The 15,215-nt window shown below is 37.3% G+C and overlaps 1 protein-coding gene across 3 annotated transcripts in view; it reads left to right on the top strand.

Moving 5' to 3' along the window:
- The first annotated feature begins 9,884 nt into the window (after positions 1-9,884).
- znf385c (zinc finger protein 385C) overlaps positions 9,885-15,215 on the top strand; it is a 113,422-nt gene continuing 108,091 nt past the window's right edge. The window contains exon 1 of one of the 3 annotated variants that reach the window (XM_082136692.1): positions 9,885-10,173. In XM_082136692.1, the coding sequence (XP_081992818.1) occupies positions 10,125-10,173 (49 nt within the window). In that variant the 5' untranslated portion in view covers positions 9,885-10,124. The remainder of the gene's footprint in view (positions 10,174-15,215) is intronic. The other 2 variants (XM_082136694.1, XM_082136693.1) reach the window with 2 other exon arrangements.

Here is a 15,215-nt window from a genome sequence, read left to right as displayed (position 1 = left end):
CGATGGGTCAAAGATTTATTTGTACACGATGGCGTTTAGCGAATATTACCGTTTGTGCAAGATAAACATGAGGGTAGAAGGTAACGCCGAGTCTGATGCCATGTTGGATCCATAGATATAAACAAACTGCTTCGGTGTCGTCATCGTCTTGCTGCTCCCTCCCCGTTCTGTGATTGGTTCCCTTTTTCAGGGGAAAATCTGGTCCATGGTGTCCAGGCTGCCTAGCAGCGTGAATAAAATCGCGCTGCGAGCAAGGCAGCATGGGGAAACCCAGGCTAGGTATAGGGTGGATGGAGATCAAAATGAGGAGAGTTAGAGGGTGATGGTGGGCCTGAGTGGTTTAAAGTGTTTACAAGGATTCTGGTCTGCTGGAACCAAGAGTTAGTTGTGTGTGTGCCTATGTGCTAAAACTGGGGACAGTGATTCTTTGCAGTGACTTTTAGCATGAGGAAAATGAATCATCTCCCTCTCTCTCTCTCTAAACACTCTCTTTCTAAGAGACGTAATGGAGGGTGCATTCCATCAGTTTGCTCTCTCGTTGATTACACCTCTCTGAAAAGGAAGCTGAGAAATGACACGGGAGTGAAGGAGAGTGAAGTCTGCTAGAAAATTGGAAGGAAGGGATGAAGGAATGCCAGAAGAGATGCATAATTTTTCTGTGGTCTCAACAAATTGTATTTTATTTCTCTTACAAGCATTCACAACCAACAGTTGATGTATTGCTAACTACATAAATATTAGGGATACAATTTCAATAATAATTTTTTTATTTACCTGTGTAAGTTGATTTTGGATATTTAATTGTGCGTATTATATAATATTGTCCTTCCCCTTTTTTATTTCCCTATTTGGATTACCCTTGTCGTCGTCAAAAATTAATTTTTAAAAATGTTCTTATTCTAATACTTATTACATTCTCTTAAATGTAATCTTAGCAAATCTCAAAATGAATTTTGTAATGTACATTTTTGATGTTGTGATTATTAAATTCACTTGCAGCATTTAAAATTAAAACTGATTGTAGTTTTTAGCAACGAGAATACTTTTTGTGTGCAAAAAAACACAAAAATAACGACTTTATTCCACTATTCATTTCCTTCTCTCTGGGCCTAGAGTTTTTTCACGTAGTGTAATAGCGCAGCGCTTCTGTGTTGTACGTCACACATGACTAGCGTCGGCCAATAGTGAGCCTACGTGGTGACGTGCAACACAGACGCGTTGCGCTAAAACACTACGTGAAAAAACTCGAGGCTCAGAGAGAAGGAAATGAATAGTGGAATAAAGTCGTTATTTTTGTTGTTTTTTGCGCACAAAAAGTATTCTCGTCGCTTTATAAACTTAAGATTGAGCCACTGTAGTCACTTGGACTATATTAACGATGTCTTTAAAGCATTTTCTGGGCCAGCAAGTTATAATGTCTTAGAAGCCTATGGAGGAGTGATCCAGCTTTCAGATTTAATCAAAAATATCTTCATTTGTGTTCCGAAGATGAACGAAAGTCTTACGGGGTTGGAACAACATGAGGGTGAGTAATTACTGACAGAATTTTCATTTTTGGGTGAACTAACCCTTTAAGTAGTCTCAAAGTGAATTTTTAAAGACTCCCTGACATGATTCAGGTATTCATATTTATATATTCATTCATCCATTAAGATTTCATTTAATTTAGTGACACACAATTGAATTGATTGACTATAGCTAGCTATTTGCTAGCAGTAATCTGTCCCAGCCACATTCACGATTAAAGTCGAGAGGGGATCATGCCTTTGCAGTTGTCGGGTGGAATAGCCTCCCCGTATCCTTGAGATCCTTGTCCTTTTTATATGAGTTTAAATTTAAGTTAAAGTTGTATCTTTTTGACCGGGCATTTCACTAAATCTCAATTATGGTTTTATTACATTGTGTCAATGGTATTTTGCTCTTCCTTTCATGTTTCCTGACTTTTGTTTTATAAAGCACAGTGGTCAACTTTTGTTGTGTTTATTTGTGCTATATAAAGAAAGAAAGAAAGAAAGAAAGAAAGAAAGAAAGAAAGAAAGAGCACTTATTAGCATCTTAAATGCTAAGATTTACATGCTCCTTCGGCCAAAGTAACTGAATCAGTCCACAGCCTATAACAAAATGCTCCACTCTTCTCCACAATGGTAACCCACTGTAATTTTAATGGTTCTAATAATTCCAATGTAATTGTAAGTTTCAGTTAATGCAACACAAATCATTCATGTAATCCAACACAAACGGATTAAGTAAACTTAAATTGTACATATATTTAAGCAGATTGAACACAATCAAATTAAGTTAGCACAAAGTGTATAGCAATTGTGTTGCTTAAGCTTATTTTAATTAAGCAATTTGAACAAGCAGCAAAAAAAAAAAAAAAATGTTCAGTGTGTTTTGCTTTTCAGCAACAAAGCATTGAATTTTAATATCATCCATTCATTAGTTGTCAGCTATTACATTCAACACAATAACACATTTTTCAAGTTAATGTTGGTCAATGCTGTCTTTTTTCCTATGAGCTTATTTTATTACAGCATAGAATATTTTTTTATATTTACATAGGAGAATAAAGATGTAACAGAAAAATATAAGTCACAAGGGTTTATGGACAGATAACAATCCTTTAGTTTCCAACAACTTTCAGAAAGCATAGAAAAACACATTCAGATGTGTAGAAGAGAACTGTTTTTCCTCCCAACCATAGAGCTTTTATATCAAACCAATATAACACCTTGTTCAACCCAGACAGTGTTGGACTTCTGCTTCTATTGTCTTTGTCTTGTTCTTTCACTTTTCCTTCAATCCATTAAATTTAATCTCTTCACAGTCCATCAAAAGGCTCCATTCAACTCTAAATTTGAAAGTCCCCACTGTTTGAAAGCATGATGTGCACTTTACTGTCAGTTACCATAGAAACCAGGTGATTCAAATGGAAACTGTGGATTGGGTTTGAAAACCAATACTGATTGGATATGTTTTGATTTTGCTGACATTGTGCAGTTAGGTGGTGTGTGGTATTCTGTTTCGTCCTGCTCCATGGTGGGACTGTAGTTTTATTTTGGTTGGCTGCTTGTTGTTGGTTGATCAGAGCGTCAAAGTAGAGAAAAGTGAAGCTCTAAGTGTGTTTACAAGAGCATCCATCAAGTGCTGAAAGCAATACATAAGCAAACAAAAAAACAGCTACGATATTCTACCACGATCCAAAAGCATTAAAATATTTATCCTCAAAAGATTCCTGAGGCAAGACCAAAAGCAGTATGAAAAGTAAAAAAACAAAAAACAATTGTTAGGATAAATAGAGCTTTAGATTTGTCCAATTTTGATTTATCCAGTTTTAGAAATACAATATAAAGTAAACCAAGATTGTTGTTTAATCTACATTTTAACATGGACATCTGAAGTAATTTTTATACTACTCGGATTTTAAGGGGCTTTTTCTGCAAAGGCAAGAATAAATCTTTTTCCCTTGGACATCTCAGAAAGTTCTTGATGAGCTCTGATAAGGTTGATAGCCAAGCAATAACAATTTCAGAATGCATTGTTTAAGAGTAGGCCCACCCACAATATTAAGATTACAAATTAATCACGGTAGGCAGACCTCAAACAAATGATCAGATTCTGATTTATGACAACGTTGACAGCATGGTGATTATAGCAGTTGTGACAAATATCATTTTCAGCAGCTCAATTTAAAACTGTTGTCACTGTGGTCATTAAACACAGACAAAGCAGTGGCACACATGCAGCAGTTGGGCAGGGGGAGCCCTTTATGGATGTGTGGGGATAGTCTTTGTAATCGACACACTCTTCAGCTTATCTTGCTGTCCTTGAGGTGGGAGTTTTGAGGAAACCCTGCCATACCGACTCCAGGAGAATTAGGGTGTGTTGATAGGGCTTACATTGAACGCATAGTTTAATTTATGACCACCAACAGGTCAGCATGTGGAAAGTTTGGCACAGACCACTCAGCAGGAGGAGCAGGAGGTGTCATTCTGCTACTGACACATTTGATGGGTCGGGAATATATAGCCCTGGCCTATTTATTTATTTGGCTAATTTAAACTCATCTTGAACATTTAAAATTGAGAAACAAAACTTGAAATGAAATTGACTAGATGTGTTGACTTGATGATGAAATTGACTTGGGGCCCTATCTTGCACCCAGCGCAAGTGACTTTGTACACCGACGCATGTATCATTCCTATTTTGCACCCGCGCAAAGCGGACTTTTCCCTCCACAGAAGCACGTCGGTTAACTAAGAAATACACTTGCGCTCCCGGGGGCTGTTCAGCGCAAAGAGGAGGCGTGTTCCGGCGCAAACGTTCCTTCTTGCTATTTTGCAGGTTTAGAAAACAATTGCGCCACTAACCAGGAAAAAATAGTTTAAAGTCAGTGGCGCGTTGCGCATGTTATTCATATGCTATTTTAAGGGCGCATGCTTGGCCATAATCAATGTAGCGTGTGCACAACGCGCACTTTGATTCTCTCATCTACACAGAAGCAGCAGTTTTCATTTTTGCAAATCATACATTATAACGATAGATAGATAGATAGATAGATAGATAGATAGATAGATAGATAGATAGATAGATAGATAGATAAACAATTTATTATAAAAGCATACATCTAGCTTACACATTTACTCCATTTCAATGTAGGTTTCTCCATTTCAATGTAACTTCTCTCTTTTACGGCCGTGACGAGAGCGTTGCTCTCCTTGGCTGTGAACCGCTGCTGGCGCGCGCCTGGCAAATCCGCCGTTACAATAGCAATCCGCTATGGAAAAAGCGCATCTGCTCTTAAAGGGAATGTGAGATGACGCTCTGATTGGTTTATTTCACGTTACGCCCAAACCACACCTATGAATAATGAAGCTACTTCAGACCAACCCATTTTAGATTTGCGCCTGGCGCAAGAGTCATTTATCCCGCCGGGAAAATAGCAACAGCGCCGAGACCCGCCCACAAAGTTACTTGCGCTTTGCGCTTTGACACTTGCGTTTCAGATCGTTAAAATAGGGCCCATAATGTGTTGGCTACCTACCTTTTTTTTTATTTTATTTTTTTTATGCTGTGGCATTGGCATTTTCTAAGGAGGCCATGGAGGCAGTGCTTTAAATTTGAATGAGACAAAATCAATAGTACAAAAACTTTATAGTTTTATTTTGTAAAATTATACAAACTTAAAAAACAACATTGGGAAATTTTATGTCAGACCTTAGTCTGTGACGATATGCTGGTCAGTAACCACTACGGCGGAGAATTCAATATACATTTCTTTAACTGACACTTAAGAATACATGAACATGACTAATAAACACTAACCAAACATGCAACGTTAACGCAAGACAAAACACTGAGGAGAACTAAGGGCTTAAATACACAAGGTGAGGTAAATGAGGTAACTAAATAGAAAAGGTGAACGTAATCAGTAACTAAAGGGAAACAAACTGGCACAAACTAGGGCTGAAACTAGACCTTTTGTCATGCCCAATTTTCCAACCTGCAGTTACCCACTTGGGAAACTAAATCAACTTACAATGATAGGGAACCCAGGAAAATAGGAAAAACAGAACCAAAACACAATGAAACTAACAGATAAACACACGTTACATTATACTCCCTCGGGGCTTGGGGTGGGAGCTCTGGAGGAGGATACAGAGCAAGCGAAGTGCAGGAAACCGGGGGAGATGAAAGAGAGGGAGTGACCAGGGTGGGAATGACGGTGCGAGACATAGCGACGTCTGATCAAGACGGAGCCGGAGAGACGAGGGGAACTCGGTGGAGCCAACAGGTCAGAAAATCTGAGCTGTAGTGCAGAGTGATGTCATCAAAATCATTGATCCATATTGACGGAAGTGAGAGACTGTAAGATTTGAATGCTTATATCCCCTAAATGTGAATTTTGTCATTGTTTTGGAGCAAATACCTTATAGGTAACAGTAAGGCTAACATTTTCATACTAAAAGCCAAAAAACTTAAATTTTGATTTCATGGGGACTTTAATGGTCAATTAATAGCAGAAATAGTAAATTAATTTTTAAGTAGATAATACACATAATTTTTGATTATATTTATTATGTAGCCTACATAATGTGTATTTTGTATATGTGTATTATTTTAAATTTGAAAGTAAAGTAAAATACGTTATATTATAATCTGCGCGAACCCGTCGTTGCCTTTCTTTGATGACGTTGCAGGGCATTTCAAATAAATGATTATTATTAGCAAAGTCCACTTCAATGATATCCAATGCTCAGGGAGTAGGGAGCAGTGAACACTGGGGACCCTGTCAATCGGAACGCACCTTAGGTCATCTTACAATGACACAAAACACAGGCAAACAGGAACAGGAAAAACAGAACCAAAACACAATGAAACTAAACAGACATTGAAATACATGTTACATTGTCAGGGTAGCACTATGTTTCATTTTTGACCAGAATGAAAACAAGGCTGTGAGGGATAGAAGTACAATCAATGGATTTTATGTTGTTTAAAAACATGCCAAAATTTCAAATGACAAAACATCTTCCCAAAACACTATCAACAGACAAAAAATTATTTTGAGTTGTGAGTTACAGTTAAAGTTAGTACAATTATTACGTTATTCATATACAATGCATGCCATTGTAAAGACTGTAAGTCTATAGCCTACCTCACAGCCTTATTTTCATCTGTGTAAAATTCAATATGGCATCTCTCCTGACTAATGTCTTTTTTTTTTTTAAGAAAACTGGTAGGCTAAGAGTTAAAATGGACAGTCTGTGTAAAAACTAATCTCACCCACTTGGATATGTACCCTGGTAATCCAGAGTTCTCGCGAGAGCACAAGTTGAATTTGCTCAGCAAGTTAAGGCCAATTTATACTTCTGCGTCGAGTTTACGCCGTAGTGTACGTCGTAGGCTACGCACGTAGGCGACGCCGTCGTGAGCATTTATACTTCTGCGAATGTCTGTGTTGCTCTGCAGTTACACCGCCGAAACGCTAGTTGGCGCGGGTGGGTTTTAATGTTCCACTGTGTTTACATTCCTCGCGGCTGTTTTGAGTTTAGGTTTCTACGAGCAATGGCGACTGAAGGAGTCATACAGATGGCTGTATTTCCGCACTTCTTCAAGCAATCTCTCGGTCACTTGGTCTATTTCCATGGCTCTTCACTGATCTTCGGAATTTAAAAATGGCGGGCGGGCGGGCGGTGCAGAAGATCATTCCAGAAATGCGTAGGAGGAAACGCGATGCTATCCAGCCGACCAATCACAGATCTTGCGGTCCGCGTCGCCGCGTCGCATAGTTACATTTTTGAGGAGGTGCGCGTCAGGGTACGGCGAAGGGTACGACGTATGGTACACGTCAATGCGTATGCTACGCCGTACCTTCTACGCGCACCCGACGCAGAAGTATAAATTGGCCTTTACTCTGGTGTCGAATAATAATGCTCATTAAATATGCCCCTCGATCTGAGCTGCACCAATCACATCGGGTTATCTGATATAGGCGGGCCAGAGGCGAGCTAATGACGAGTGACATCGAAGTCATTAGTAAACATTGCAAGATTGCTATGGATGAATACCAGGGGTCTATACCATGAAGCAGGTTTAGGTGGCTAGCCAGCTATGTTTCAGTTTAGTTTCCGCCAACCCTGGGTTTTAGGTAATATGAAAGTAGCTTGGCTTTAATCGGTGTTCGTTGCCATGGTATCTTACGCTGCACGGCTAACCTGCTCCGGGGCAGGTTATGTTCTGGATTCAAGATCTCAGACTGAAGTTTGACCAATCAGCTGAGAGCAAAGAAACATATAGGTGACGTAACTTATTCCCAGTGTCTGTTACAATGACTTCACCTTTTCTTCCAAATCCGGTGGACATCTCAGCGCAAATTGTTTGACGAGCACTTCGTAGAGAAAGAGTTTTTAGCCAGACAAAATCCCCTTGCCTTTCCTGATAGTTATTTGTATGAAAGATACAGATTTTCCGCGGAAGGAATGTCTTATCTTTGCGAACTTCTTGAGCCGCACATAAAGAATTTAACACGTCAAATTCATGCACTTACTGTACCGCAAATGGTATTGTGTTGCGTTTTTTTTGTTGCAAGAGGTACATACTTGCACGGTGGGTGACGCACAGAAGCTAGGGGAAAACACGGTTTGTCTAACCATAAGGTGGTCCTCGCTCTGCAGGAGTACATGAATAGTTTCATTAATAGTGTTCCCCGGACATTTATCGACCATGTCCATAAAAGAGGGCTTTTATAAAATTGCCGGTAAGATAAATTGATAGGGTGACATCACATGAACAAAATATATATTTTTTTTTTCAAAAAGCAAATTGCACAAATGTACTATACAATATAATACATGTTAAGAATTATTTTAAATCTTTATTATTATTCTGTTAATCTTATGATAGGATTCCCTAGCTTTCTTAGTAGTACAAATACGTTCTATATTTATGTAAAATTATGTATGTGTAGCCTATGTGTAATATAGCCTATAGCCTATTTTTATAATATATAAAAAATGTGCATGTATCATTTTTTATATATTATAAAAATAGGCTATAGGCTATATTACACAAATAGGCTACACACACATACATACATACATCATTTTACATAAATATAGAACGTATTTGTTTAACTTACACATTAACAATCAGCAATCTTTCTCCAACAGTCTTCTCTTGCTTTGGCAGCAGAGACCGTATTGTTTCGAGCTTGAAATACATATTTAAATTCATCGTAATTCTGAATGATTATCTCTTGCTCCTCCGCGGAAAAATATATCGCTCTCGCTCTACCCGCGATTGGTTGTTCAGTGTCGACGTCACTCTTTTATGTGCACGCGCGTGTGGAGTAATCATAGCTTAAGGATCAAAGCCTGAGTTGACAGAGAAAGTTGATGAGCTGCATCATGGTACCAATAAAGCCTGATTGCATCGGTTCGGTTTTGTCAACTCAAAACTAATCCTGTAACCTCGAGTTTGTTCAGCTACCTTCATGGTACAGGCCCCAGTAGTTTGAAACGGCTTTGGCCGCTACAATGAACGAGTTAGACTTGGCTTTTTATCTAAAACAGGAACAGAAGACGCCGCTCGAATCGTTCCTTTGCAAGAAGGACGTTTTTGCTGTTTCGCCGACCGGATACGGTAAGAGTATAATCAGAGAATGTCTAATAAGGTTAGCTCCGCTGGTAGCTGGGGTTTATTGTTGTGATTAGTTGTAGTGTTATCCAATTGCGTGAAGCTAGATTTTCAAATGCACGCTTGGTGCCGCCCCTCGAGCTGGGCGATTTTCATTAGTCGACGCCAGACCATTAATCTTTTAGATTTAGGTCTGGATTTCCAGGCTATTGGATATGACCGTTTTTAGTCAAACCTAGTTGAAATTAACCTCATACTTCGTTGTTTTAGTGATCACTTACTTAGCCCATATTACCTGCGACAAGTAAACCTTCACGTGCTCACGAAATTGTTATACCAGTTGCTGCATTGGAGGTTGCACATGAATGATCTGTCAAATCGGTAATACATAAAATATACAGGTAGCCTATTAATTAATTATTTATTTTTTTACATTGAGGACAGTTTATACATTTGGGCGGGAGGAGACTCCGTCGCAAGCGAGGAAAAGCCGTATTATTGGTCTAAAAGAGTAGGCCAGGTGATTAATAATAAAAGTCGAACACTTGTTTAAAACGTGAGATTTCGATATAAGCAGTTTTTATATTATAGTAGCCTACCGTAATCAAATTTTAGCTTGTTGTATAATTATAAAAGTCTTTAATCCAGAAACATCAAGCGGGTCTGGCTGGAAAAATTCAACTGGACAAAAAGAGGGAAAGGGGAGTTCTGCCTCATTTCAAAAGACCACCACCACACACCACTACTCTGTAGCTACAATATTGTGTGATAGTTTTTAAGAAAGAAGAGAAGTCTGGAAAGTTCCCCTGAAGAAGAGAGCTTTCACGCGCGCCGCCGTCAGTGTGAATGACACGCGCTTTCCTGGAGAGCCGTTGGTTTGTGACGCACGGGTGAGACCGTTGAGCTGCGCGAGCCGCGAGGTGCTCACTGCTCAGTATCGGTTTAGCTCAGCACGGGAACACCGGAGAGCGAGAAGTACGGTAGTAATGTTGGGCTCAGAGGACCACGGAGAGACTCGCAAACGCAACGGTACGGGTAAGCACCCCTTTCATTCATTCGCTATACTTTCATTATGCCTCTCAGTTTAGATTGAAACGGCAGGTGTGGGACCAAACCGAAAGGAGGATAAGTTTGGATGCGCGAGTGACATGCTGTCTGACGAACTCATCAATCATATTTGTGTTATCAAATACAGACTGTGATGAACTTGTTTCGCAAGAATGTAGAAACAATGTATAAAAAGTATAACTGCAGAGGGAATTATTTTGGGAATAAATCGATTTTTTTGTTGTTCCTTCGCCGAGCTTGTGATAAAGAATTGCCATGTTTACTCTGTCAAAACAGGCAATATTCCTCTGGCATCCTGCAAATGGATGAAACTTCGTGTGAATGCTCACTCAATCTCATTGCTTCAGACAAGCAGTATTACCCCTTCATGATGAATGTGCCTTGACATTTATCATATTTTTCAGTTCGTTGATTTTAGTTCAAGCACATTAAGGGGAAATAAGAGGAGGGTTTTGCTTTATCCATCATAACTTATAATTTAAGGAAAAATAAAACCTGTATTTTAAAATATTTTGTCATACTGTAGTTTATCAAATTTGAAATCTATGAGTTGCCTTTTGGCTTTCGTGTTTCTTATCTTAAAAATTACAACATATCGCATCTCATCAGGCAGAAAACAAAGCTTGGCACTTCCAGTAAATGTGTTGAAAATGGGTGTTGCACATCTTGTCCTGGATGTGCTACGACCATAGTTGAGACTGAGAGATGGGACTAACCCACAACCCAACCTCAAACCAAAACATGACAAGGGTACGTATAGTGCGGGTTGGTCATTCACTGATGGGGTCTGACTCTCATTGCTTGCATGTTTTCTTTCTTTACTTGGGATGAATCGTCTAGGAGCAAAAACATTCAGTCGGAAGGATTTAAATGCGATCACCATTTTCTGATTTGCTTATGTCCACTTTGGAATGTGTATTTGGTTGGTGCATGTGCTCTCTCTGTCTTCGCTTTTGATTATATTTAGGTGAATTAATTTGGATTAGAAATGTTAATTTCTATGGAGATGCCGATGTCTTCATGCATCCCCTTTACATTTCAAATCATTCATTCACTTATTATCTTTAATCATAATTTGAAATTCCTGAACACCCTTTTTCCACCTTTAGGAGTGTGAAAGCATCGCATAGCAGGTGTGAGGATCAGAGATCTCTTGAGGCAACATGAGAGATGATGCATAGAATCAGCCAGTTGAGTTTATTTGTCCACTCTGAAGGGTTAGACCATTTTAAAATGTTTTCAATAACTTACTTATTTAAAGGGATACTCCACTTTTTTGGGAAATAGGCTCATTTTACAACTCCCCCAGAGTTAAACAGTTGAGTTTTACCGTTTTCGAATCCATTCAGCCGGTCTCCGGGTCTGGTGGTACCACTTTTAGCATCGGACAGGACCATTAGCATCTCTCTCAAAAAAATGACCAAAGAGTTTCTATATTTTTCCTATTTAAAACTTGACTCTTCTGTAGTTACATCGTGTAATAAGACCGACGGAAAATGTAAAGTTGTGATTTTCTAGGCTGATATGGCTAGGAACTATACTCTCATTCCTGCGTAATAATCAAGAAACTTTGCTGCCGTACCATGGGTGCAGCAGGCGTAATGATATGACGCAGTGCCTGAAAATAGGTCTAATAGGTTAGACAAACTTAGTCCCGGTCACGTTAGAAGTTACCGAGCTGGGGACTATTAACAGGTGCTGCGTCATATCATTACGCCTGCTTCACCCATGGTACGGCAGCAAAGTTTCTTGATTATTACGCAGGAATGAGAGTATAGTTCCTAGCCATATCAGCCTAGAAAATCGCAACTTTACATTTTCCGTCGGTCTTAGTACACGATGTACTGGGTCAATGACGTATAAGGATTTTCAACAGGCCAATTTTAAAATACGAAAATTAACAATATATATTGCAATTGTTCAATCATTAAGAATGTTGTGTACATATAAATTCAAATAAAAAATTTAAATTAAGTGATTTTAGTGTTTTTTCATCTAGATGAATTGTCCATAGGCTTAAAAAATGTCATGTGGGGCGACCGTGATTTATCTTAAAATTAATTAATTTCCTTAACATAAATGTATTTTTTTTTACATGTTCTCAGTAATTAAAGTGTTTAAAAACAGAGTATTTGAATTTCTTTTGAGTTTTTGTATATAATGATCTCATATTTTTGTTCTGCAATTTCAGTCGCCTTCTTAAATGCAGTTAACAGACTTATTTTTCCTGTAAATCGCATAAAACTGATAGAAATGTTTTAAAAATATAATTTACTAAAGCATACTGTATCAGTGATTCATATTTCAGCCACAGAAATAAGATATTTTATTTTAAATTTAATACAGTGATAGCTTTTATTGGTCGCACCACATGATAAGTGGTCGCTCCAAATGACACGAAAACCTTATATAGTTAAAAATCTATTTAAAGAGATCAATGAACAATACATTTTATACACATTTTTTTATTTAAACCAGATTTTATACAAATTTCACAGAATTTTCCTGAACATAAACATTTTATAAACTCACTTTTATAAAAAAAAATCACTTCACAAACACAAGTGCACCATTTAATTTAACTTGACTTAGAATTTCTTTCTAACAAATAATAATGTTATAGATATAAATTATTTCATAAAAGTATTGTATACAGGTAACATTTGGAGTCAATAGTTTTTTTAAGTAATTAATACTTTACTAATCAAGGACACATTCAGTGTCACATTCAGGCGCAGGCTATAATGTTCCGAAAGATTCTATTTCAAATAAATGCTGTTCTTTTGAACTTTATATTCATCAAATAATCCTGACATATAAAATGTATCACAGTTTCCCAAAAAAATATGAACATTGATAATAATCAGAAATGTTTCTTGAGCAGCAAATCATTAGTGACCCTGGATCACAAAACCAGTCACAAGTCGCACAGGGTATTTGTGGTAATAGCCAACAATACATTGTATGGGTCAAAATGATCGATTTTTCTTTTATTCCAAAAAATCATTAGGATATTAAATAAAGATCATGTTTTATATTTTGTAAATGTCCTACCATAAATTTATAAACATTTATTTTTGTGAGTGAATATAGCAATATTGCAAACATAAATGGACAACTTTAAAGGCGATTTTCTCAATGTTTCGATTTTGTAGCACCCTCAGATTCCAGATTTTCAGTTGTATCGGCCAAATATTGTTCTATCTTAACAAATCATACATCAATGGAAAGCTTATTTATTCAGCTTTCATATGATGTATAAATCTCAATTTCAAAAAATTTACCCATGTGACATTGACCCATTGAGTGGTTTTGTGGTCTAGGGTTACATATTAGAATGATTTCTGAAGGATCATGTGACACTGAAAACTGGAGTAACGATGCTGAAAATTCAGCTTTGATCATAGGAATAAATTACAGTTTACTATATATTCACATAGAAAACAGATATTTTAAACTGTAATAATATTTCACTCTTCTCCTATCAAGGTACTCTGCTCTTGTTGCAGGGTCAGAACTGTTTCGCTTGGCAGTGGCATCTGGTAAAATAGATTAAAATAGTTTTAAATAAATAAATAGGTAATAATAAATACACTACTAATAAATGCATTATTACTAAACTGAAATTACATGCTCTAATTTTTTTTTTGTTGCATTTTTCTCATATTGTACAAAGAGTAAACACAAACTGTCTGAAATCTATAAAAAATCCCAAATTGCATAAAAATCTATTCCAAATGATACTAAAGTAAAGTACTTTTTTATATAAACCGTCAAGTGAATATAAAAGCATAAAACTGCCAATCTAGGACATATATCTATCATGGAAAACAGTCTGCAGTGGTCGCACCACATGATATTTGGTCGCACCACATGATATTTTCAAATTCAGTCATAATTTACAGGCACAGAATTGGCCACCTAAACAAAACAGGCTAGCTTGCCAAAAAAGGTCACTATGAATTTTATAATAAAGATATATATTTGTAGAAATAACTTTAATATTATTGTTTTTTTGAGGTCACACCACATGACATCCAAATGTGGCAACTACATACCAACCATTACAAAGGTTTATTTTTTTTTCCAATTTGAGAGAATTACAAACCTGCTTGCTGCTTCCATGGGTCCTTGGTAAATTGGTTTATGATGTAACTTCCTGTGTTTGAATAGTTTTCAACATATAAGTCCCAAAATGGTAGTTCCTTGATGGTCGCACCACATGATATTTCATAAAATGGACATCATCGGACAAAGTTTGTTTGTATATTATGATGGAAATATAAATACAAATGCTTTGAATTTTTTTAAAGGATTACAAAACACTTTGGAAATCATGCCAAATAGTGCAGAATATAAATTTGAATAAATTCAGTGTAATTTCAAAGACGTTTTCAAAACAGAAGTTATGGCCGGACGGTCGCACCACATGATGTTCTGACACTTTAAATAACAAAAAAAATAACAAATAAGTAAAGGTTTTTTAAAAGTTAAAGTGAGTACATACATGGGAGAGGTACTATAAATATACAGTATCTTTTTATGCATTTAAACCCATTTTTGCCTGAAAAAATGCAATCGGACAGAAAATGTAGGCGTCACGTCATTGACCCAAAGAAGAGTCAAGTTTTAAATAGGAAAAATATAGAAACTCTTTGGTCATTTTTTTGAGAGAGATGCTAATGGTCCTGTCCGATTCAATGATCTATGCTAAGCTATGCTAAAAGTGGTACCGCCAGACCTGGAGATCGGCTGAATGGATTCGAAAACGGTAAGACTCAACTGTTTAACTCTGGGGGAGTTGTAAAATGAGCCTGTTTCCAAAAAAAGTGGAGTATCTCTTTAACATTGCTATTTCACTCCTTAAGCATGAAACGTGTGAAGGTGGGTTGCAGTGTCTGTCACGGACATATTGAACATAAAAAGCTGTGTTACTTATCAGGAAGTAAACTGCTCACAATTTAAAGCAGTGCTTGGGCTTTTTCAAGCACAGACATTTTGAGGAACAC

Source organism: Leuciscus leuciscus, assembly GCF_965113295.1.
Source record: "Leuciscus leuciscus genome assembly, chromosome: 1".
NCBI lineage: Eukaryota > Metazoa > Chordata > Actinopteri > Cypriniformes > Leuciscidae > Leuciscus > Leuciscus leuciscus.
This window is presented reverse-complemented; position numbering and strand designations above follow the sequence as displayed.